This window comes from Vicia villosa, linkage group LG4 (genome assembly GCF_029867415.1).
Source record: "Vicia villosa cultivar HV-30 ecotype Madison, WI linkage group LG4, Vvil1.0, whole genome shotgun sequence".
NCBI lineage: Eukaryota > Viridiplantae > Streptophyta > Magnoliopsida > Fabales > Fabaceae > Vicia > Vicia villosa.
Genome location: NC_081183.1, coordinates 11,149,624 through 11,174,832, shown reverse-complemented (window position 1 = coordinate 11,174,832; position 25,209 = coordinate 11,149,624). Strand labels below are relative to the sequence as shown.

The 25,209-nt window shown below is 34.2% G+C and overlaps 5 protein-coding genes and 1 pseudogene across 7 annotated transcripts in view; 1 reads left to right on the top strand and 5 right to left on the bottom strand.

Annotated features, from left to right (window-relative positions):
- Nucleotides 1-20,763, bottom strand: part of LOC131594476 (TMV resistance protein N-like) — a 47,453-nt gene extending 26,690 nt beyond the window's left edge. The window contains exons 1-5 of one of the 3 annotated variants that reach the window (XM_058866624.1): nt 20,216-20,762; nt 18,989-20,093; nt 18,631-18,849; nt 17,761-18,540; nt 16,393-17,667 (exon numbers count right to left, since the gene is read on the bottom strand). In XM_058866624.1, coding sequence (XP_058722607.1) covers nt 17,125-17,667; nt 17,761-18,540; nt 18,631-18,849; nt 18,989-20,093; nt 20,216-20,700 — 3,132 coding nt within the window. In that variant the 5' untranslated portion in view covers nt 20,701-20,762 and the 3' untranslated portion in view covers nt 16,393-17,124. Of the gene's footprint in view, nt 1-16,392; nt 17,668-17,760; nt 18,850-18,988; nt 20,094-20,215 lie in introns of those variants that run through there. The other 2 variants (XR_009281405.1, XM_058866623.1) reach the window with 2 other exon arrangements.
- LOC131594483 (disease resistance protein Roq1-like) lies at nt 132-2,156 on the bottom strand. Its single transcript, XM_058866631.1, has 4 exons — nt 1,956-2,156; nt 1,082-1,858; nt 404-988; nt 132-289 (listed from the first exon to the last, which is right to left on the bottom strand). The coding sequence occupies exons 1-3, from the start codon at nt 2,154-2,156 to the stop codon at nt 527-529; spliced, it is 1,440 nt and encodes a 479-aa protein (XP_058722614.1). The 3' UTR covers nt 132-289; nt 404-526.
- On the bottom strand, nt 2,147-4,901 carry LOC131596770 (disease resistance protein RUN1-like). Its single transcript, XM_058869512.1, has 3 exons — nt 4,871-4,901; nt 4,307-4,422; nt 2,147-2,930 (listed from the first exon to the last, which is right to left on the bottom strand). Exons 1-3 carry the CDS (start codon nt 4,899-4,901, stop codon nt 2,256-2,258), a joined length of 822 nt encoding a protein of 273 aa, XP_058725495.1. The 3' UTR covers nt 2,147-2,255.
- LOC131594479 (disease resistance protein RPV1-like) lies at nt 6,574-10,690 on the bottom strand. Its single transcript, XM_058866626.1, has 5 exons — nt 10,110-10,690; nt 8,877-9,996; nt 8,519-8,737; nt 7,645-8,421; nt 6,574-7,551 (listed from the first exon to the last, which is right to left on the bottom strand). The coding sequence occupies exons 1-5, from the start codon at nt 10,592-10,594 to the stop codon at nt 6,961-6,963; spliced, it is 3,192 nt and encodes a 1,063-aa protein (XP_058722609.1). The 5' UTR covers nt 10,595-10,690; the 3' UTR covers nt 6,574-6,960.
- Nucleotides 16,027-16,908, top strand: LOC131594487 (disease resistance protein RML1B-like; annotated as a pseudogene).
- A 2,091-nt stretch (nt 20,764-22,854) lies between the features above and the next one.
- LOC131594484 (disease resistance protein RPV1-like) lies at nt 22,855-24,575 on the bottom strand. Its single transcript, XM_058866632.1, has 2 exons — nt 23,733-24,575; nt 22,855-23,639 (listed from the first exon to the last, which is right to left on the bottom strand). The coding sequence occupies exons 1-2, from the start codon at nt 24,534-24,536 to the stop codon at nt 23,097-23,099; spliced, it is 1,347 nt and encodes a 448-aa protein (XP_058722615.1). The 5' UTR covers nt 24,537-24,575; the 3' UTR covers nt 22,855-23,096.
- Nucleotides 24,576-25,209: the final 634 nt, after the last annotated feature.

Genomic DNA, 25,209 nt, shown 5'->3' with positions numbered 1-25,209 from the left:
CCTGAATGGTATAAAATCTCAAATCCGAGCAAGCATGAAACTAATTTGTCTGTCACATGTAGAATACATGCAGAACGACAAAATTACTAGAGGCATATATGGTCTACAATGCTTAGATCAACACACTTAAATAAACATCAGAGCGACAAAATTACTCACATATTCTTTTTTATCATCAAATTATTTTTAGGGTCATTTGTATTTAAACCAAATTAGCTCTTACAATTATGCCACAAATATCTACATTTCCTTCATTTCTTGCAAGCTGGTATAGAAGTTGGGAAATTGTCTGTCAAGAAAACAATCAGAGGTAGTAACTAGTAAGTGAAACAGTGTTAAAATAAGCATGCCTTCAAGTGAAAGAATTTATAGAAAGTCGAAACAATAGGGGGTGCAAACTCACCGGTGAATTGAATCATTCTGATGTTGAATCATTGAGAAATTCATCTAATTTTCTCTTTTGGGGTAAAGATGAAATAGTGAATTGAATATCATCCATGCTAGTTAAATGTTTCAGTACATGGATTCAACTTTCAACAACAATATCATCATCATCATCATCATTCCAATAAGCCACAATCTCAACTTCAGCATGAATCCATTCATTTTTCAAAAGTGCATCATCCAACATAGATTTGAGTTCTGGGTGTCCCTTTGGTGTATAGTCCCCTAGTTCTAACCACTTTTTCCAATCTGAAGAAAATATATATGTATATTCCCCTAGAACATCAATAGGATTACCAAACTTAAGAACATCAAGAGTATATGCATAGTCATTGATGAGGAAATAGACTCTTAATCCCGAAACTAGCTCCAAGAACCATTCATCCATACTTATAAAAGAAAAGTAGAAAACCAAGGAAGGGAAGTTGTTACGGAACGAAAAAGAAATAGACCGTTCTCTACTTTGATGCTCAAACCACTCCGGAATCAACTCGCTTTGGGATGATGGAAAACGAAACTCAGTGCCTCCAGCTTCATGCAGTTCCTATATGTTTTTTACAATAACATAAATTACATCGTGATGAATCATGAAATAATAAATCAATGGGTTATATAAGAAACAAAAAAACAACAATACCTGATTCACTAGCATGCTTTTACTCGATGAAGTCAATAAGTCGCCCCCCAATGACAATCTTTTAAGATTTGGCGGAATCCCTCTTATTTCTTCAAGATATATGCAACCATCCAAATAAATGTTCTTTAGAAAGCAACATTTTTTTATGCATTCAGGAAGAATTTTGATATCGCTGTTGGATAAGTTTAAGGTTTCCACATTAGAAAACAAGGTGAGAGCCACTGATAGAAATTTATCTTTGCTTGTTTCAATAAAAATCTCTTTCACATTGGAAGACAACAAGGAACTCAGTTCATCATACGGTTTTGTGACTAATCGACTATAACCCTCAATTTCAACTTCGGACAAATTTGACATCATGAGAATGCTACATGGAAATATAAGTTTTCCATGTCCACGTATCGATAAGCTATGAAGTTTGGTAAGATTTTGAAATGAGGATGGAAATTCTTTTATGCCAGTGTCTCTCAAAGTTATATAGTTGATATTATTCATCTTGTCCAATATTTGAGGAAATTTCTTGAGACTTGTACAACATGAAAGTTCTAGTTCTTGAAGAGAGTTCAACTTCAAAGGTGGAAAACTCGATAACTTGTCACAACCCTCAGCATTCAATATTTGAAGCTTATCGAGGAAGCCAATAGACTCATCGATTGAAATTAAATTCTTGCACTTTTTGAATGAAAAAATTTCTAAATTTGGGAGACACGACACGTCAGATATATTTGTTAAGTGTTCACAATTGTTAAGTTTTAAAATTTTCATCTTCTCAAATGTCTGCATAAACAAAAAACGAAACAAATAATAATCAAATGAATAATCTCTTATGAATTTATAAATATGCATGGTAAAAAAATAAATGTATTTAACTTACTTTGTTCGAAATGCTAAAAGGTATACATCCTAAACGATATCTTGGCAATTCTAATACTCTCAGACCACTTGGAAGATGTCGGGCACCTTTGGATAAATAACCATTTTTTATGATAAGTGTTTTGAGATTTTTCATCTTCTTGAAGGCTTTTCCATTACAGTCTATTATTGTTTCCGTTGAAGGGAAATCGAGATATATCATTTCAATTTTGCTAGTTCCCTTTAAAAAAAAAAGAAAAAGAATAAAGTCGAGAAATTTATATGCAATAAAAAAACTAGTTTGAGATAGTTATGTATAACTCTAAAAAGAACAATGTTCATAAATATCAATCTTACTCACAGTTTTTTCTTTTAAGACCTGAATTATATCATCGTAATGCCACAACCTACTACGTTCTCCAAGTTCTTTAGGTGATTCTTGTCGGACGACTTCTTTACCCATGTCCTCTATCAAATCATGTAATGTCACTTTAACATAAGGTCTCCCATGAGAATTAATCTTTATGAGAGATTTTTCTGCTAACACTCCAACATGATGTTTTATACAGTGACCATAATGCGCATGAAGTATATTTTCGACTTCCACCTGTATACTCCCTTTGAAACAACAAGCAATGTCTAGAAAAACACTTTGTTCCTCTTCCTCCAAAGCATCGTAGCTTATTCGAAGTATCTTCTGGATCTCTTTATTGGGAATCTTTTCGTACCCCTCTAATGTATTCTTCCATTCCTCTATACTCTTTCGAAATAAATTGGACCCGATTATTTCTATAGCTAACGGAAGTCCAGAGGCATATCTAACTGCACGGTTTAAAATTTCTTCATAACTTGAAGGAACTTGGTTATTTTTAAATGCCACCCACCTCAACAATTCAATAGCTTCTATCCCATATAGCCCTTTCATCTCGTACATACTTTTTAAAAGCTCTACATGGGATAGAAGCTCTTGAAGCTCTTGAATTGTTGAGGTGGATGGCTTTTAAAAGTAACCAAGTTCCTTCAAGTTATGAAGAAATTTTAAACCGCGCAGATACATATGCTTCTGGACTTCCGTTAGCTATAGACTCCACCTACTCAAACATTTAACATTGTTTCACTTACTAGCTCTGATTTTTTTGTAGATAGAGAATTTAAAATGAGATCTGTTTCGGAAACATTTATATGTATGAGCATGATGATATAAAGAAACTGTTTTCGTATCAAATTTTGTTTTTGATTTGTTTAGTTTTGTTTCATAAATCAAAGTTTTAGTTTTGTACTTCCAAACATTGTGTTGGTGTTGTAATGAATGATTACATGAAGAGATTTGAAATCTTGATTGTGCATTAAGAAGAGAAATGAAATGCTATATGAATTAATACTTTTATTTGCTGCTCCTTGTGTTTTTTCTTCCATTTCATTATAAGTTCTACATTGCAGGGTGGTGAACCTTGCAGGGTTTGCTTGTATTTGGGTTCTTCGGAAGCGAAAATGAAAAATTTCAAAACACTTACTATTAAACAAGGAAGTTTTTCTAAATGTTTCACAATTTTTCCAAATAGTTTGAGAGTATTGGAATGACAGAGATATCCTTCACGGTCTATACCATCTAACTTTTGTCTTAAGTTTTAATTTTAATAACTTTTGTCTTAAAACAGGTTAGCATATAATAAAACAAGACACTCAATCACACATTATATCACATAAAAACAACTTAATATTAATTTCTCATATCTCAACTACAAAAGGTTTAGCTCATACTGAGCCGATTACAATCTACAGACAAGATTCTCAAAAGGAACATCTTTAAACACATAATGAAATAAAGATGTGAACCTAAGAGAGACTTGAGAACTTCTTGAGACAGATGATCTTCAAGAGATAACTCTAGCCGCGCCAAGACTCAACAGCTAGTATACGATTGGGTGAGAAGAATAAAACTCTATCAACTCTTCACTATTCCTCACAACTATAACTTCTATATTGCTCTTGAAATTGCTTAACTCCCCTCATTCTCATCAAGATCTATTTATAGTTCTAAGCTAGGGTTCTTGTGTCATCTTGGATCATGGGTCAAAAGTGAATTAATCACCTAAATCCCATTACGAAATCAGTATAATCCTCCAAGGTTCTCGGTGTGACTCACAAGGAAGCAGGTACAAGATTTATTGATGGGGGACAAAGCGAAATCTGGCAGACTTTCAGTTTCACAGCAAGGGTACAAACGGAGGTGCACAGATGGTGCAATGTAGTATTGTACCATGCTTTTGTCTTCCAACGCTTCTCATCTTTATCCTTTGATTCAAATGAGACTTTCTTAGCACAACAAATATATCCCTCAAATAATTCAAGGATTCTACATTCCACTTTTACCCTATACAACCAGCAGGATTCCTTAATCTTTTTCCCTTTAGCCCGATTCTCTTTTGCTTCAGTTTGAGTTCCTCTCAGCAGACCGTCACAGTCATGCCTTAGCCCGATATAGATAACTTTGAAACAAGTAAAAGAACATTAAAACAACAAAAGGGAGCACCTATTATGCTCCGAGCTAATTCTTGTAAAAACAATTAAAAAGAAATAAAATTATAAATAAAAGCTAATTAACTAACAATAACCCATACGTTTAGAGTATATATTAACTCACAAAATGTGTGTTAACAGTAGGAAAATTGGGGAATGCAGTATTCATCTAGAAAATAAAGTATCCCACATGGCTATCCAATGTCGTTATCGTCAAAAAGAAAATTGGAAAATGGCGTATGTGTGTGGATTTCACAGATCTTAACAAAGCTTGCTTCTTATTCGTTGCCTCACATCGATTGACTCATTGATGGTTCCTCAAGATTTTGATTGCTTAGTTTTATGGACGCCTATTCATGGTATAATCATATACAAATAAGTCCTCTGGATGTTCCTAAAATGACCTTTATGACTAACAGGAATAACTACTACTACGAGGTGATGCCATTCGGTCTAAAAAATGTAAGGGCTACCTATCAGCGTCTGATGGACATGGAGTTTGCATCCCATGTCGGGAGGAATCTAGAGGTCTACGTGAGCGACATGGTGACCAAAACCTCAGTGGAGGAAGTTCCATGTTGAAGATCTCAATGAAACATTCAAATTGGTGAGGAAGTTCATGCGCCTCAACCTGGACAAATGCACGTTCGTGGTAGAGCCCAAGTTTTTGAACACCACCAATAGGAGGAGCAATTATTCATGGCTTCTTGCTATTCAGCCAATAATAGTAAAGAAACATGGCTAATAAATAGTGGGTGCACCAATCATATGACTCATAATGTTGACATATTTAATGAACTTGATAAGTCGTTCTACTCTAAAGTTACTATAGGCAATGAAGAACATGTTGATGTCAAAGGAAAAGGTGTTGTAGCTGTTGAAATACCCTTGAGTATCAAATACATTTCAGATATTTTATTTGTACCTGAAATAAATCAAAGTCTTTTAAGTGTGGGACAAATGATGGAAAAGAACTATTCATTACATTTCAAAGACATGAGATGCACTATTCTAGATCCTTCTGGATCTAAGTTAATGACAGTTGAAATAAGAGGTAAACATTTTTCAGTAGAATGGAAGCAAACAACCATGCATGCATTTCTAAGTACTGTTCGTGATTCCTCCTTGTGGCATAAAAGGTTGGGTCACTTTACACACTCAACCCTAAAACAAATGAGTTCTCATGATTTGTTTGAACATTTACCACTCATTGATGATGTTGTTGACATGTGTGATGTATGTCAATTTGGAAAACAAATTAGATTATCATTCCCTACTACGGCAACTTGGAGGACTTCTGAAAAGTTACAGCTCATACACACTGATGTGTGTGGTCCGATGCCAACAACATCTCTAAATGACAAGTATTTTCTGCTATTTATTGATGATGTTACAAGGATGAGTTGGGTATTTTTCTAAGGCAGACGTCAGAAGTGTTTGCTGCATTTTAGAGTTTCAAACTTATGGTTGAAAAAGAGGTTGATTGTCAAATTAAAAAGCTTAGATCTGATAATAGTACTGAGTATACAGTAGAAGAATTTAAAACTTTTTGTGAGCAAGCTGGAATCCAACATCAATTTACTGTTCCTTACACTCCTCAATAAAATGGAGTTAGTGAAAGGAAGAACAAGACAATCACGGAGATGACTCGATGTTTGCTTTTTGAGAAAGATATTCCTAAAACCTTTTGGGTTGAGGCTGTCAAAACCTCAGTGTACTTGCTAAATTTTTTGTCTACCAAAGTCTTGAAGGGAAAAACACCCTTTGAAGCATGGTATAAAAGAAAGTCGTATGTTCAACATTTAAAGATATTTTGATGTGTGCTATGTCCATGTTCCAAATGTGAAAAGAGATAAATTGGAAACAAAGTCTTTGATTGGTATATTTTTGGGGTACATCAGTAACTCCAAAGTCTATCGAATTTATAATTTGGAGAACAAAAAAATTATGGTTAGCAGGGATGTGAAGTTTGATGAGCTCTCTAAATGGAATTGGGAGAAAAATCAAGCTGAAGGTTCAAGTAAGATATTATCCATGGAAGATAGTTTAGAAGATCAAAAGTTAGAAGACGAAGAAGAAAATTATGATAGTGATTATAATTTTCCAACCCGAGGTACTAGAACCTTGGATGATATTTATGCCACATGCAATATATCTACATTAGAGCCTACACGATATGCTGAAGCTGCTAAAGGTAATGGATGGAGAGCTGTCCTTCAGGAGGAGATAATGATGATAGAAAAAAATTAAATATGTCTCTTTGTATATTGATGAAGAAATGATGTAGAATAAGAAATATGAAACAAAGATTTTAGTTGATGATTCAAATGGAAGGTCTTGAATGGTATAAAATCTCAAATTCGAGCAGGCATGAAACTAATTTGTCTGTCAACTATAGAATACATGCAGAACGATAAAATTACTAGAGGCATATACTCTACACAGAAGGCACTGCTTGTTACAACTATGCCACAAAGCCTGGCTGCGAATATCTACAACAACCATATTCATTCTGATGTTGATTCATTCAAAAACTCATCTAATTTTCTCTTTTTGGATAAGGAAGAAATACTGAATTGAATATCATCCATGCTAGTTAAGTTTTTGAGTACATGGATTCCACTTTCAACGACAATATCCTCATCATTCAAATCAGAATCTGAATCAGAGTCCAAATCAATCACAATCTTAACTTCAGCATGAATCCATTCATTTTTCAATAGTGCATCATCCAACATAGATTTGAGTTCTGGGTGTCCCTTTGGTGTATAGACCCATTGTTCTAACCAGTTTTTCCAATCAGAAGAAAATATATATGTATATTCCTCTAGATCTTCCATAGAATTACCAATATTAAGATGATCAGGAGTAGTATATACATAGTCATTGATGAGCAAATTGACTCTTAATCTCGAATCTGTCCAAAAGAACCATTCAGGCATTCTTATAATAGAAAAGTAGAAAACCAAGGAAGGCAAGTTGTTACGGAATGAAAAAGAAATAGACAGTTCTCTACTTTGATGCTCAAACCACTCCGGAATCAACTCGCTTTGGGATGATGGGAAACGAAACTCAGTGCCTCCAGCTTCATGCAGTTCCTATATGTTTTTTACAATAACATAAATTACACCGTGAGGAATCATGAAATAATAAATCAATGGTTTATATAAGAAACAAAAAAACAACAATACCTGATTCACTAGCATGATTTTACTCGATGAAGTCAATAATTCGCTCCCCAATGAAAATCTTTTAAGATTTGGCGGAATCCCTCTTATTTCTTCAAGATATACGCAATCATCCAAATAAATGTTCTTTAGAAAGCAACATATTTTTATGCATTCAGGAAGAATTTTGATATCGCTGTAGGATATGTCTAAGGTTTCCACATTAGAAAACAAGGTAAGAGTCACTGCTAGAAATTTATGTTTGCTTGTTTGAATTTCAATATTTTTCACATTGGAAGACAACAAGGAACTCAGTTCATCATTCGGTTTTGTGACTAACTGACTATAACCATTAATTACAACTTCGAACAACTTTGACATCATGGGAATGCTACTTGGAAATATAAGTTTTCCATGTCCATGTATATATAAGCTATAAAGTTTGGTAAGATTTTGAAATGAGGATGGAAATTCTTTTATGCCAGTGTCTCTCAAAGTTATAGTGCTGATGTTATTCATCTTGTCCAATATTTCAGGAAATTTCGTGAGACTGGAACATAATGAAAGTTCTAGCACTAGAAGAGAGTTCAACTTTAAAGGTGGAAAACTCGATAACTTGTCACAACCCTCAGCATTCAAGATTTGGAGCTTATTGAGGAACCCAATAGACTCGTCAATTGAAATTAAATTCTCGCACTTTTTGAATGAAAAAATTTCTAAATTTGGGAGACACGAGACGTCAGTTATATTTGTTAAGTATTCACAATTGTCAAGTTTTAAAATTTTCATCTTCTCAAATGTCTGCATAAACAAAAAACAAAACAAATAATAATCAAATGAATAATCTCTTATGAATTTATAAATATGCATGGTAAGAAAATAAATGTATTTGACTTGCCTTGTTCGAAATGCTAAAAGGTATACATCCTAAAGGATATCTTTGCCATTCTAATACTCCCAGACCACTTGGAAGATGTCGGGCACCTTTAGAAAAATGACCATTTTTTATGATAAGTGTTTTGAGATTTTTCATCTTCTTAAAGGCTTTTCCATTCCAGTCTATTATTGCTTCCGTTGAAGGGAAATCGAGATATATCATTTCAATTTTGCTAGTTCCCTTTTAACAAAAAAAAAAAAGAATAAAGTCAATGAGCCACAACACATATAGAGAAATTTATATGCAATAAAAAACTAGTATGAGATGGTTATATATAACTCTAAATAGAACAATGTTCATAAATATCAATTTTACTCACAATGTTTTCTTTTAAGACATGAATTATATCCTTGTAATACCACAACCTACTACGTTCTCCAAGTTCTTTGGGTGATTCTTGTCGGACGACTTCTTTACCCATGTCCTCTATTAAATCATGTAATGTCACTTCAACATAAGGCCACCAATGAGAATTAATCTTTATGAGAGATTTTTCAGCCAACACTACAACATGATGTTTTATACAGTGACCATAATGTGCATGAAGTATATTTTCGACCTCCGCCCATCTACTCCCTTTGAAACAACAAGCAATGTCTAGAAAAACACTTTGTTCCTCTTCCTCCAAATCATCGTAGCTTATTCGAAGTATCTTCTGGATCTCTTTATTGGGAATTTTTTCGTACCCCTCCAATGTATTCTTCCATTCTTCTATGCTCTTTCCAAATAAATTGGAGCCGATTATTTTTATAGCTAATGGAAGTCCAGAGGCATATGTAACTGCACGGTTTAAAATTTTTTCATAACTTGAAGGAACTTGGTTATTTTTAAAAGCCACCCACCTCAACAATTCAAGAGCTTCTATCCCATATAGCCCTTCCATTTCGTACACGCTTTTTATCTCATGACTAGTTAATAAGTGTTTATCTCGAGTGGTAACAATGACTCGAGTTCCACGACCAAACCAATCAAGTCCTCCAGCCAAAACTTGCAGTTGCTTGATATTATCAACATCATCGAGAATCAAAAGAATCTTCTTTCTACATAACCTTTCCTTTATGATTGGAATTCCCTCACTAACATCTCTTAACTTAACTTCCAAGTCAATTGTTTTCAAAAGGAGCTCCTCCTGGAGATGTTTCATGTTATTTTTAACTGAATTCTCTCTCACATTATGAAGGAAACACAAACCTTCAAATTGATCAGCAATAAAATTATATATTGCTTTTGCAAGTGTGGATTTGCCCAAGCCTCCGGTACCATAGAGTCCTACCATGTAGACCCCTTCATCAGATCCCTTATCAAGTAGTGATTTCACATGTTGTACTCGGGACTGTAATCCAACAAGGTAATCGGCAACGTGTAAAGGAACGTGATTGATCTTGTTAGAGATGTTTTTGACTATTTCCGCAATTAACTTGTATTCATATATATTCTTTCTGAATAAAATAAATTTGTAAATGAATCATCAGTATCATAATCACATCAAATCTAATGATAATAATATAATATAAGAAGAGAAAACAAGTTTGAAGTGAAGAGGGGTACGTACCCGGGACTAAAGTGGTAGCCGGACAAGTTAGCAGCTTGGTTAAGAGCTATCTTCCATTGATGCAACCGCTCCATGTTTTGCATGTTATTTTGGAACCTCTCTTCATGCTTGGCCAATGCTTCGCCATAACTTCCACTCTGATGCCGCACATGAGTAGGTTCGACCCCATAGAAAACAGGCAAAACTAGACGACCCTCTGACTTGAAGTATTGAATGATGTGGACAAGTTCATCCAAACAAAATGAAGAAGAGGCATAGTTGACAGAAAACACAGGAATGAAAATCCTAGACTCTTGAATAGCCTTTATGAGTGATGGTGTGATTTCATCTCCACTTTGAAGATCATAGTCATCAATGAAGGTGTTGATTCCTTTGTCGGTAAGAGCCTTATAGAGATTTCCAGTAAAACCATAGCGAGTGTCAGTGCCCCTGAAACTGAGGAATACCTGGTAAGTGAATCCATAAGAAAGTGAATGCATAGCCATAATAAGAATTGAGAATAAAGGTGAGTTTCTTTCTTATGCAGAATTGGTCTCTTTGTAAGAATATAAATATAAGAAGTGTAACTGTAACAGAAAATGATGTGAAACTTCCTTACAACTAGCTGTGGACCTTGTTGAAAGAGGTGTTAGTAAAGAATAGCGTGTGGACTCAAAAGTCTATTGGGAAACTTCCTACAAATTTTAGCAACTATCTAAATTAAGTAGTGACCATTCAATTTTATTTCATTGATTCCATCAGAATTAAACCATATTTTATTGATATTAAAATCGTAAAACAAGTAAGGTGAATCATCAATCAAGTAACAACCACTAAGTAATAGAAACATTATTTGTGCTATTAAAGTTTTTTTTTGGGAAGACGAAATAATTATCTTTCAAATGTAAAATTGATATTAAAAATATTTAGTTGTTTTGGCGTAAAATTAATTTTACTTTTGAAATTAATTTATTTTAAGTCAAATTTGTAGGAAGTTTCCCAATAGACTTTTGAGTCAAATGAATACATGTAACCGCATTACGATTTTTATGTTTGAAAGGTCTATGAGATTTCTTTGACTATGTGCAGTTCTTGTGAAGGAGCTCAAAAGGTTCTTTGTTGCATTGTTTCATGCTTGAACCCACTGGCGGTTCTATAGCCCGGCGAGCCCGGGCACGCGCCCGGGCTCAACCCCTATTTTCTTTGTATTTCTTCCAATTTAATAGTCGAATTCTAGACGAAATTAGGGACAAAATTAATAAAAATAAGGGTGTAAAAACTAAAATAGATGAGTACCCAATGATCCAGACAGGCCCAACCCAATTAATTATATATGAATTATAACAAAAAAATTTTAAAAATTAATTATGCTACAATGTTATAGACCGGTCGGTGTTTCATCTTTCCCCTCTTTGTCTTTTACGGTTGGTGCTTCTAGATATACATATTAAATCATTACTATTATTAAATATTATAATAATAAGAGTTTTATATTGTTGATAAAACTCCAATCAGCTAATTATCTTCTTAGTCTTTTTTTCTCGAATGATGCCATTTTCATTTTTTACTCTTCTTGCAATTTATGCTTTCAAAAATTTATAATTGATTAGACCTTCCCTAATTTTATAATTTTTTTTTACTTCTTTTTTATTATAATTTTATAGCAACATTATAATTTTCCATATATTATAAAATCAAACAAGAAATATGGGCATTTAAATTTAATTAAAAGGTAAGAGTAATACAAATTGAAATGTATGAAAATGATGAGTTTTACTTTGTGGTCAAATTAGAGAGTTCAAGCAAAATTAATTTGTCAATATGAGAAATTATCTAAATTTTCCACATAATAAATAACATTAAAATTTTTGGGGTTTTTTTTTAAGAAATAAGTTGAAAATGTCCAACTATTATTTTGTTAGCTTTTGAAGGATTATATTTTATGTCCCTCATTTTTTATTTTCTTTTTTATTGAATAAATTATCTCTAATAAAAATAATATTAAAACTAATGTATAAGTAAATTTATAGTCATAAAATAAAATAAATGCATAATAATTTGAAATTTCAACTCAATTATAGATATTATAATAAACCAATATAAAAACTAAAGTGGAAAAAAAAACTATTTGAATTTTTAGAGTTTTTTAGTTTCCTCAAGGGCACACACGTTTACAATTGAACATTTACTATTGTTCATTATAAATAGATCTAACAAAAACTAAAGACAATTGGAATACTCTTTATTTCCTTATCATCTTTTTTTAGAGTACAAGTTAGAAAAGGCAAGGTACTCAAAATCATGAACAGAGCTACAGCCCAGCGAATCCGGACTCGCGTCCGCGCTCAACCCCTCTTTTCGTTGCATATTTCCCATTTAATAGTTGATTTTTAGATAATACCAGAGGCAAAATTAGTAATTTTTAGACAAAATTAAGGACAAAATCAGTAAATATATGGTGTGAAATTTTTGGACAAAATCAAGAGAATTTTTTTTAGATAAAATCAAGAGCAAAATTAGTAGAGACATGATGTAAAATTAGTAAAAACAAGGTGTAAATTTTTTGCCCAGGCTCGCTAAAATTTTTGGCTCCGCCACTGCTTGAACCCACTTTTAACTATTGATGCCATGCCAAATCTTGTTAAATGTCCAATCCAATTTTAATTAAAAGTTATGATTTGGATTGAGGCCCTCCGTCGGACCAGGGCCCAATCCAGCACGAAGGCCCAACGAAAGGGTCATTCGCCTATAGCTGCTGGAGCATTAACCCTACGTGTCCCACACAGAGTACATGGTCAACTGTCTACCGAAGGATTCGGTCTTCCTCCTCCGAACTAGGGGTGTTCGCGGTGCGGTTTGGGCGATTTTTACGTAAAAAATCATCCGAGCCGCAAGAGAAAAAAGTGTGCGGTTCGGTTTGGTTCGGTTGACTTTTAGAAATAAAACTAAACCAAACTAATGCGGTTTGGATTGGTTTGGTTGGTTCGGTTTTTTTACAAAAATTTATTGAGCCATACATACATATATAGATGACAACATAACTTTGTATTTAGTCATTTATGCGTTATCAAATAACAACAAAATTCATCATATTTGGATAACAACTTTCCATTTAATATACAATAATAAAATTAGATAAAAGTGGAATAAAAAACATAAAATAGTAGCATAAAATAATATAAAAAAAACATTATAATGAAATAGAAAAAAAGAGGAGATGAAAAATTAAAGAAGATGAAAAAGAAAGAGCATAAGAGATGAGAGATTAGATAAGAAGAGGAACATTAAAAACGTAATTCCAATAGAGAACTTACAAAATAAAAGACTAGAAAAGAAGAGATCATATGTTCTTTAAAAAGAAGATGAGAAGAAGACGCAATACCGCTAGGAGAAATTTAAGAAGACTTAAACTGAAACTTTAAGTGTGAGGAAAAGAAAATCATTTGTAATTGTAAGGCTAAGGCATAATAGGTTTAAGTTTGGGTTGGATATAAGTTAATTGAAGTTTGGGAGTTGTAGCATAATGCGGTTTGGTTTGTAAAATACAAACCGCAAACCGAACCGAACCGTGCGGTTTGTTAAAAAATGGCCCAAACACATCCGAACCAAATGCGATTTTTTGCAGTTTCGGTTTGGTTCGGTTTGATTTTGCGGTTTTCTATTGGGTCGGTTAGGTTTTGAACACCCCTACTCCGAACCCTACGGGTAATTCATCCAGGATGAGAGTCACATGCTGACTCTGCCCTATACAATCTAACCCAAAATAACATATCTTGGTCCAATGTTGGAGGCTATAAATACCCTCTTTATACTCTATTTTGAGTCTTCTCAATATATGTGGGCTGGAGTTAAATACGTATTTTGATGCCCCATTAATGGGAGGACCAACTGCAGAATAGATTGAGTGCAACTGGTCGATAAGTTTAAGTTTGTGAAGAGTAGATTATATGCAATACTTGATAGTTTATTCTATTTGAAGAATGTATTCTTTTTGTGTTGATATTTACTTTTCCATTTCATATTTAAATTCATTCAAAACCAAACTCATAACTAAGAATCCGTCGAACGACAGTTCAGTAGCACCAATCTCTGTGGACACGATAAATTCCCGGATAAATACTTCCAAAACTTTTGTTGCTTGCCGCTTTACCGCTTCCAACAGATATCCGCGAGAGAAGTCTTGGGAACATCAACATGTATAATAGAAGAGTGTTCTGTCCATAGATTTAGAAAACCAGAATAATATTCTTGAATAGATAAAGTACCTTGTTTGTAATTAGCTATTTCCAACTCCCATTGAAAGCGCTTGGCTGTATTGTCTTGGTTATAAATGCGCTTCAAATAATTCCACATTTCTTGAGCAGTTGAAAATGAACACAAATTATTGATCATTTGAGGATCAATAGTACTGAGGATCCAAGTGATTATTTGAGCATCTTTAGTTTCCCACGCATCTAATGCAACTTTCCCGGTTGGTGCCTTCGAGACAGCATCTAGATGATTCCACAGTCCCTTTCCCTTGACATAGTTTTTTAATTGAAATTCCCAAATTGAATAATTCTTTCCGGTAAATCGAACACAAAAATTCTTTTCATTTTCTGAAGTCATGGTGAAACCCAAATTTTTTGAACTATATTCTTAAAACAAGCTTGAGGTGATCAAGAGCAACATAGTATCTCTTTTTTTTTTTTTAAACATGTAATGAAACAATATAAAATTGCAGTAATACCTCACCAAACAATTCTGAATCACAGAACATCAACCAGAGTCACGGACAGAACAATTGTCGAACCTATCCACAAGCCTCACTGAAAGAAATCACCGAACAAAAGGCAGCTCAGAAACAAACAGCGAAGCACAAGACAAACACCGAATACGATCGCAAAGGAGAGTCAATTGCAATACAAAAACAGGATCACCAAGCAACGCCGAATCACGAATCAACTAACGATCATGAATCAACACCGAATCACAAATCAACTAACGGTCATGAATCAACACCAAATCACAAATCAAAGACGAAATCACAATCACGAATCAATGAAGAAATCGCGATCACAAGGCCACGCCGAAACAAAATCAATAGCCGGCACGGAATCACAAAAAGCTACAATCAAGGTTTCGAAAAAAATCGAAACGATAACGAACACAAATGGAAGAAACAATTCCAAGAGCAACCCAGTGGGGGTTTGATTAACAAGATCAAGCTAACAAGATTTCAAAGGTTTGGTTTGATCAAACCTTCTGATATCATGTCACAAATTCTGGCTTGCATTTAATACTATATATAATAGGGTCAGAAATTACACATAATTATAATTTGTAATAACTAACTAATTTTTTATTCTATGAAAGTAAATGATTCACAATAAATGTAAACATTATTTCCTAATTGATAGTTTTATGCAATGACCATAACGAGCACGAAGTATATCTTCAACCTCTGGCCATCTACATCCTTTGAAGCAACAAGCAATATCCAAAAAGACACTTTGTTCCTCTTCCTGCAAAGCGTCAAAGCTACTCTAAGTGTCTTTTGGATATTTTTATGGGGAATTTTTTCATAACCATCTAATGTACTCGTCCATTCTTCTACGCTCTTTCGAAACAAACTGGAACCAACTATTTCTATTGCCAATGGAAGGCCTGAAGCATAAGTAACTGCACGATTTAAAATGTCATCATAACTTGAAGGAACTTTATTACTTTTAAACGCCATCCATCTTAACAATTCAAGATCTTCTGCTACTGCATACATTCTTTCTACATTATGACTGGTTACTAAATGTTTGTCTTGAGTGGTAATAATGACTCTGGTGGCAGGACCAAACCAATTAAGTTCTCCAGACAAATTCTGCAGTTGCTTGATATCGTCAACATCATCAAGTATCAAAAGAATCTTTTTTTTACATAGCCATTCGAGTATCATCATCGTCCATACATGGATGGAAGTGTTTGTGATTTTGATGCATTTACTCAAACTTGCTTGGTTGGGTGCAGGAAAGAAGAATATGAATACATGTATATAAAAAAGATAGTTACAGAGATTTCCAAGAATATCAATCAAGTTCTTCTACATGTTGCTGATCACCCTGTCGGGCTTGAGCCTCGATTGCTGCAAGTAATGTCGCTTCTGAACGTTGATTGTGATATGTGGAAGTGGAGGATTGGGTAAAACAACACTTACTCATGCAATTTATAATTTGATTTCCGATCAATTCGAAGGTTTGTGTTTCCTTCACAATGTGAGAGAAAATTCAGTTAAATATGGCTTAGAATATCTCCAAGAGCAGCTTCTCTCCAAATCAATCGGATTGAAAATTGAGTTAGGGCATGTTAGCGAGGAATTGGAATCATAAAACAAAGGCTACAACAAAAGTAGGTTCTGTTGATTCTCGATGATGTTAACAAACTAAAGCAATTGCAGGTTTTGGTCGGAGAGCCTAGTTGGCTCGGACCTGAAAGAATATATGAACTAGATGCCTTAAATGAGGAAGAAGCTCTTGAATTGTTTAAGTGGATGGCTTTTAAAAGTGACAAAATTGATCCATGTTATGATTATATTTTAAACCGCGTAGTTAGATATGAAAGGATTCCTCATGAAGATATCCAAAATAAACTTAAAGTAAACTTTGATGCTTTGGACGAAGAACAACAAAGTGTCTTTTTGGATATTGCTTGTTGCTTCAAATGGTGTAGATTGGCAGAAGTCGAAGAGATACTTAATAGTCATTATGGTCATTGCATAAAAGTTCACGTTCGAGTGTTGGTTGATAAATCTCTCATAATATTAGTGGGCACCATTGGAACTATATGGTAATAACTGATGTAACTGAAAGTGGAGAGGGTATATTAGTTGGTTGTTACACCTTCCGCAGAAAAAGCAGCTAGTGGACATGGGAGTTTCAGATACACAAATGTTGCAGCAAAAACGTATAGCTCTATTGTTGTCCATGTGGAACTCGATTGGGAATGCAATCTGACCTGCTAGTTAAATGATTGAGTAGGTGGAGTCCACTTTCTACAACAACCATATTCATTCTGATGTTGATTCATTCAGAAACTCATCTAATTTTCTCTTTTTGGATAAGGAAGAATTAGTGAATTGAATATCATCCACGCTAGTTAACTGTTTCATTACATGGATTCCACTTTCAGCAATACCCTCATTCAATTCAATCGCAATCGTAACTTCAGCATGAATCCATTCATTTTTCAATAGTGCATCATCCAACATAGATTTGAGTCCCTTTGGTATATAGTCTCCTAGTTCTAACCAGTTTTTCCAATCAGAAGAAAATATATATGTAGATTTCCTTGGAATATCACAAGAATTACTAAACTTAAGAACATCAAGAGCATATGCATAGTCATTGATGAGCAAAAAGACTCTTAATCCTACCCCAAGGATCCATTCATGCATTCTTATAAGAGAAAAGTAGAAAACCAAGGAAGGCAAGTTGTTACGGAACGAAAAAGAAATCGAATGTTCTCTTCTTTGATGCTCAAACCACTCCGGAATCCTCTCAGTTTGTGACGATGGAAAACGAAACTCAGTGCCTCCAGCTTCATGCAGTTTCTATATGTTTTTTAGCATAAGATAAATTACACCATGATGAATCATGAAATAATAAATCAAAGGGTTATATAAGAAACAAAAAAACAACAATACCTGATTCACTAGCATGCTTTTACTCGATGAAGTCAATGATTCGCACCCCAATGCAGACAATGATTTAAGATTTGGCGGAATCCCTCTTATTTCTTCAAGATATTGGCAATAATCCAAATAAATGCTCTTTAGAAAGCAACAGTTTTTTATGCATTCAGGAAGAATTTTGATATCGCTGCCGGATATGTCTAAGGTTTCCACATTAGAAAACAAGGTAAGAGTCACTGCTAGAAATTTATGTTTGCTTGTTCGAATTATAATCTCTTTCACATTGGAAGACAACAAGGAACTCAGTTCATCATTTGGTTTTGTGACAAACTGACTATAACCATCAAAATTAACTTGGGACAAATTTGACATCATGGGAATGCTACTTGGAAATATAAGTTTTCCATGTCCACTTATCGATAAGTTATGAAGTTCGGTAAGATTTTGAAATGAAGATGGAAATTCTTTTATGCCACTACTGAACAAAGTTATATTGTTGATATTATTCATCTTGTCCAATATTTCAGGAAATTTCGTGAGACTTGTACAAAATGAAAGTTGTAGCTCTCGAAGAGAGTTCAGCCTTAAAGGTGGAAAACTCGATAACTTGTCACAACCCTTAGCATTCAAGATTTGGAGCTTATTGAGGAACCCAATAGACTCATCAATTGAAATTAAATTCTCACAGTTTTTGAATGAAAAAATTTCTAAATTTGGGAGACACGAGATGTCAGATATATTTGTTAAGTATTCACAATTGTCAAATTTTAAAATTTTCATCTTCTCAAATGTCTGCATAAACAAAAAACAAAACATATAATAGTCAAATAAATAATCTCTTATGAATTTATAAATATGCATGATAAAAAATAAATGTATTACCTTGTTTGAAATGCTAAAAGGTATACATCCTGAAGGATATCTTTGCCATTCTAATACTCTCAGACCACTTGGAAGATGTTGGGCACCTTTGGAAAAATGACCATTTTTTATGATAAGTGTTTTGAGATTTTTCATCTTCTTGAAGGCTTTTCCATTCCAGTCTATTATTGCTTCCGTTGAAGGGTAATTGAGATATATCATTTCAATTTTGCTAGTTCCCTTTAAAAAAACAGAAGGAATAAAGTCAACGAGCCACAACACATGTAGAGAAATTTATATGCAATAAAAAACTAGTATGAGATGGCTTTTTTATATAACTCTAAAAAGAACAATGTTTATAAATATCAATCTTACTCACAGTGTTTTCTTTTAAGACATGAATTGTATCCTCGTAATACCACAACCTACTACGTTCTCCAAGTTCTTTTGGTGATTCTTGTCGGACGACTTCTTTACCCATGTCCTCTATCAAATCATGTAATGTCACTTCATCATAATTAATCTTTATGAGAGATTTTTCAGCCAACACTCCAAGATGATGTTTTATAGAGTGACCATAATGCGCATGAAGTATTATTTCGACCTCCGCCCATATACTCCCTCTGAAACAACAAGCAAGGTCTAGAAAAACACTTTGTTCCTCTTCCTCCAAAGCATCGTAGCTTATTCGAAGTATTTTCTGGATCTCTTTATTGGGAATCTTTTCGTACCCCTCTAATGTATTCTTCCATTCTTCTATGCTCTTTCCAATTAAATTGGAGCCGATTATTTCTATAGCTAATGGAAGTCCAGAGGCATATGTAACTGCACGGTTTAAAATTTCTTCATAACTTGAAGGAACTTGGTTATTTTTAAATGCCATCCACCTCAACAATTCAAGTGCTTCTATTCCATATAGCCCTTTCATCTCGTACACGCTTTCTATCTCGTGACTAGTTAATAAGTGCTTATCTCGAGTGGTAACAATGACTCGAGTTCCACGACCAAACCAATCAAGTCCTCCAGCCAAAACTTGTAGTTGTTTGATATTGTCAACATTATCAAGAATCAAAAGAATCTTCTTTCTACACAACCTTTCCTTTATGATTGGAATTCCCTCACTAGTATCTCCTATCTTAACTTCCAAACCAATTGTTTTCAAAAGGAACTCCTCCTGGAGATGTTTCAAGTTATTTTTAGATGAATTCTCTCTCACATTATGAAGGAAACACAAACCTTCAAATTGATCAGCAATAAAATTATATACTGCTTTTGCAAGTGTGGATTTGCCCAAGCCTCCGGTACCATAGAGTCCTACCATGTAGACCCCTTCATCAGATCCCTTATCAAGTAGAGATTTCACATGTTGTACTCGGGACTGTAATCCAACAGGGTAATCGGCAACGTGTAAAGGAACGCGATTGATCTTGTTAGAGATGTATTTGACTATTTCCCCGATAATCTTGTATTCATATTCATATGATCTATTCATGCCCGAAAAAATAAATTTGTAAATGCATCATCAGTATCATAATCACATCAAATCTAATGATAATAATATAATATAAGAAGAGAAAACAAGTTTGAAGTGAAGAGGGGTACGTACCCGGGACTAAAGTGGTAGCCGGACAAGTTAGCAGCTTGGTTAAGAGCTATCTTCCATTGGTGCAACCGCTCCATGTTTTGCTTGTTATTTTTGAACCTCTCTTCATGCTCAGCCAATGCTTTGCCATAACTTTCACTCTGATGCCGCACATGAGTAGGTTCCACCCCATAGAAAACCGGCAAAACTAGACGACCCTTTGACTTGAAGCAATGAATGATGTGGACAAGTTCATCCAAACAAAAAGAAGAAGAGGCATAGTTGACAGAAAACACAGGAATGAAAATCCTAGACTCTTGAATAGCCTTTATGAGTGATGGTGTGATTTCATCTCCACTTTGAAGATCATTGTCATCAATGAAGGTGTTGATTCCTTTGTCGGTAAGAGCCTTATAGAGATTTCCAGTAAAACCATAGCGAGTGTCAGTGCCCCTGAAACTGAGGAATACCTGGTAAGTGAATCCATAAGAAAATGAATGCATAGCCATAATAAGAATTGAGAATAAAGATGAGTTTGTTTGTTATGCAGAATTGGTCTCTTTGTAAGAATATAAATATTAGAAGTGTAACTGTAACAGAAAATGATGTGAAACTTCCTTACAACTAGCTAAAGAATAGCGTGTGGACTCAAAAGTCTATTGGGAAACTTCCTACAAATTTCCGTGTGCGACAATAGTATAATTAAGTAGTGACCATTCAATTTTATTTTATTAATTCCATCAGAATTAAACCATATTTTATTGATATTAAAATCGTAAAACAAGTAACAACCACTAAGTAAATTTGAAAGACGAAATATTTATCTTTCAAATGTAAATTTGATATTAAAAATATTTAGTTGTTTTGGCGTAAAATTAATTTTACTTTTGAAATTAATTTATTTTAAGTCAAATTTGTAGGAAGTTTTCCAATAGACTTTTGAGTCAAATGAATACATGTAACCGCGTTACGATTTTTATGTTTGAAAGGTCTATGAGATTTCTTTGACTATGTGGAGTTCTTGTGAAGAAGCTCGAAAGATTCTTTATTGCATTGTTTCATGCTTGAACCCACTTTTAAACATTGAAGCCATGCCAAATCTTGTTAAATGTCCAATCCAATTTTAATTAAAAGTTATGATTTGGATTGAGGCCCACCGTTGGGCCCTCCCAACGAAAGGGTCATTCGCCTATAGCCGTTGGAGCATTAACCCCACGTGTCCCACACAGAGTACATGGTCAACTGTCTACCGAAGGATTCGGTCTTCCTCCTCCGAACCCTACGGGCAATTCATCCAGGATGAGAGTCACATGCTAACTCTGCCCTATACAATCTAACCCAAAATAACATATTTTGGTCCAATGTTGAAGGTTATAAATACCCTCTTTATACTCTATTTTGAGTCTTCTTAATATATGTGGGCCGGAGTTAAATACGTATTTTGATGCCCCATTAATGGAAGGACCAACTGCAGAATTTGTAGGTGTATGAAATGCTTGCACTGAACGTTGTGTTGGTCGTGGAGGACGCGTGGGACACTCAGAGATAATATGACCATGTTGCTTGCAGTAATTACAGAACTACTTATTGTAGCTACGAGCAATATGACCAAATTGTTTGCAAGAGAAACACTGAACTTGTCTCATATCACGACCTTTACCTCTACTTTGAGCAGCATATGCAATTGTCGCTGGCTCGATAATGACAGCATCATGAGACATGGCTCCTTGAGTAGTAAGATGTTGTTCCTCCCTTAGAAGTTCTCCAACACATGTATCTAAAGAAGGAACATGATGTGTATTCAGCAAGACACCTCTGACAACTTCAAATTCTGGACGAAGCTTCATGAGAAGTTGATCTCGGCTACTTGTGTTATAAACCTCTTGGATAGCCGCGAGAGAAGTCTTGGGAACATCAGCATGTATAATAGCAGAGTGTTCTGTCCATAGATTTAGAAAACCAGTATAATATTCTTGAATAGATAAAGTACCTTGTTTGTAATTAGCTATTTCCAACTCCAATTGAAAGCACTTGGCTGTATTGTCTTGGTTATAAATGCGCTTCAAATAATTTCACATTTCTTGAGCAGTTGAAAATGAACGCAAATTATTGATCATTTGAGGATCAATAGTACTGAGGATCCAAGTGATTATTTGAGCATCTTTAGTTTTCCACGCAATCTAATGCAACTTTCTCGGTTGGTGCCTTCGAGACAGCATCTAGATGATTCCACAATCCCTTTCCCTTGACATAATTTTTGAATTGAAATTCCCAAATTAAATAATTCTTTCCGGTAAATCGAACACAAAAATTCTTTTCATTTTCTGAAGTCATGGTGAAACCCAAATTATTTGAACTAAATTCTTAAAACAAGCTGCTTGAGGTGATCACGAGCAACACAGTATCTCTTTTTCTTTTTTTTTCTAAAACATGTAATGAAACAATATAAAATTGCAGTAATACCTCACCAAACAATTCTGAATCACAGAACATCAACCAGAGTCACGGACAGAACAATTGTCGAACCTATCCACAAGCCTCACTGAAAGAAATCACCGAACAAAAGGCAGCTCAGAAACAAACAGCGAAGCACAAGACAAACACCGAATACGATCGCAAAGGAGAGTCAATTGCAATACAAAAACAGGATCACCAAGCAACGCCGAATCACGAATCAACTATATGGTAATAACTGATGTAACTGAAAGTGGAGAGGGTATATTAGTTGGTTGTTACACCTTCCGCAGAAAAAGCAGCTAGTGGACATGGGAGTTTCAGATACACAAATGTTGCAGCAAAAACGTATAGCTCTATTGTTGTCCATGTGGAACTCGATTGGGAATGCAATCTGACCTGCTAGTTAAATGATTGAGTAGGTGGAGTCCACTTTCTACAACAACCATATTCATTCTGATGTTGATTCATTCAGAAACTCATCTAATTTTCTCTTTTTGGATAAGGAAGAATTAGTGAATTGAATATCATCCACGCTAGTTAACTGTTTCATTACATGGATTCCACTTTCAGCAATACCCTCATTCAATTCAATCGCAATCGTAACTTCAGCATGAATCCATTCATTTTTCAATAGTGCATCATCCAACATAGATTTGAGTCCCTTTGGTATATAGTCTCCTAGTTCTAACCAGTTTTTCCAATCAGAAGAAAATATATATGTAGATTTCCTTGGAATATCACAAGAATTACTAAACTTAAGAACATCAAGAGCATATGCATAGTCATTGATGAGCAAAAAGACTCTTAATCCTACCCCAAGGATCCATTCATGCATTCTTATAAGAGAAAAGTAGAAAACCAAGGAAGGCAAGTTGTTACGGAACGAAAAAGAAATCGAATGTTCTCTTCTTTGATGCTCAAACCACTCCGGAATCCTCTCAGTTTGTGACGATGGAAAACGAAACTCAGTGCCTCCAGCTTCATGCAGTTTCTATATGTTTTTTAGCATAAGATAAATTACACCATGATGAATCATGAAATAATAAATCAAAGGGTTATATAAGAAACAAAAAAACAACAATACCTGATTCACTAGCATGCTTTTACTCGATGAAGTCAATGATTCGCACCCCAATGCAGACAATGATTTAAGATTTGGCGGAATCCCTCTTATTTCTTCAAGATATTGGCAATAATCCAAATAAATGCTCTTTAGAAAGCAACAGTTTTTTATGCATTCAGGAAGAATTTTGATATCGCTGCCGGATATGTCTAAGGTTTCCACATTAGAAAACAAGGTAAGAGTCACTGCTAGAAATTTATGTTTGCTTGTTCGAATTATAATCTCTTTCACATTGGAAGACAACAAGGAACTCAGTTCATCATTTGGTTTTGTGACAAACTGACTATAACCATCAAAATTAACTTGGGACAAATTTGACATCATGGGAATGCTACTTGGAAATATAAGTTTTCCATGTCCACTTATCGATAAGTTATGAAGTTCGGTAAGATTTTGAAATGAAGATGGAAATTCTTTTATGCCACTACTGAACAAAGTTATATTGTTGATATTATTCATCTTGTCCAATATTTCAGGAAATTTCGTGAGACTTGTACAAAATGAAAGTTGTAGCTCTCGAAGAGAGTTCAGCCTTAAAGGTGGAAAACTCGATAACTTGTCACAACCCTTAGCATTCAAGATTTGGAGCTTATTGAGGAACCCAATAGACTCATCAATTGAAATTAAATTCTCACAGTTTTTGAATGAAAAAATTTCTAAATTTGGGAGACACGAGATGTCAGATATATTTGTTAAGTATTCACAATTGTCAAATTTTAAAATTTTCATCTTCTCAAATGTCTGCATAAACAAAAAACAAAACATATAATAGTCAAATAAATAATCTCTTATGAATTTACAAATATGAATCTAAATGTATTTGACTTACCTTGTTTGAGATGCTAAAAGGTATACATTCTAAAGGATATTTTGGCCATTCTAATACTCTCAGACCACTTGGAAGATGTCGGACACCTTTGGAAAAATGACCATTTTTTATGATAAGTGTTTTGAGATTTTTCATCTTCTTAAAGGCTTTTCCATTCCAGTCTATTATTGCTTCCGTTGAAGGGAAATCGAGATATATCATTTCAATTTTGCTAGTTCCCTTTTAACAAGAAAAAAAGAATAAAGTCAATGAGCCACAACACATATAGAGAAATTTATATGCAATAAAAAACTAGTATTAGTATGAGATGGTTATATATAACTCTAAAAAGAACATTGTTCATAAATATCAATCTTACTCACAGTGTTTTCTTTTAAGACATGAATTATATCCTCGTAATACCACAACCTACTACGTTCTCCAAGTTCTTTAGGTGATTCTTGTCGAACGACTTCTTTACCCATATCCTCTATCAAATCATGTAATCTCACATAATCATAAGGTCCCCAATGTTTATGAGAATTAAACTTTATGAGAGATTTTTCAGCCAACACTCCAACACGATGTTTTATACAATGACCATAATGCACATGAAGTATATTTTCGACT

Excerpts from the sequence above, each read along its gene's own strand:
- LOC131596770 (XM_058869512.1), bottom strand. The coding sequence starts at position 4,901 with ATGGCATCACCTCGTAGTAGTAGTTATTCCT. Across the intron at positions 4,423-4,870 it reads TCGTAGTAGTAGTTATTCCT|TTATCTATATCGGGCTAAGG; the intron begins GTTAGTCATAAA and ends CTTGTTTCAAAG. Across the intron at positions 2,931-4,306 it reads AATCCTGCTGGTTGTATAGG|CCATCCACCTCAACAATTCA; the intron begins GTAAAAGTGGAA and ends TACTTTTAAAAG.
- LOC131594484 (XM_058866632.1), bottom strand. The coding sequence starts at position 24,536 with ATGTTTTGTTTTTTGTTTATGCAGACATTTGAGAAGATGAAAATTTTA. Across the intron at positions 23,640-23,732 it reads AAAGCATGCTAGTGAATCAG|AAACTGCATGAAGCTGGAGG; the intron begins GTATTGTTGTTT and ends AAAAACATATAG.
- LOC131594483 (XM_058866631.1), bottom strand. The coding sequence starts at position 2,156 with ATGATATATCTCGATTTCCCTTCAACGGAAACAATAATAGACTGTAAT. Across the intron at positions 1,859-1,955 it reads CTTTTAGCATTTCGAACAAA|ACATTTGAGAAGATGAAAAT; the intron begins GTAAGTTAAATA and ends TTGTTTATGCAG. Across the intron at positions 989-1,081 it reads AAAGCATGCTAGTGAATCAG|GAACTGCATGAAGCTGGAGG; the intron begins GTATTGTTGTTT and ends AAAAACATATAG.
- LOC131594479 (XM_058866626.1), bottom strand. The coding sequence starts at position 10,594 with ATGGCTATGCATTCACTTTCTTATGGATTCACTTACCAGGTATTCCTC. Across the intron at positions 8,738-8,876 it reads ATGTCTTAAAAGAAAACATT|GGAACTAGCAAAATTGAAAT; the intron begins GTGAGTAAAATT and ends TTTTGTTAAAAG. Across the intron at positions 7,552-7,644 it reads AAATCATGCTAGTGAATCAG|GAACTGCATGAAGCTGGAGG; the intron begins GTATTGTTGTTT and ends AAAAACATATAG.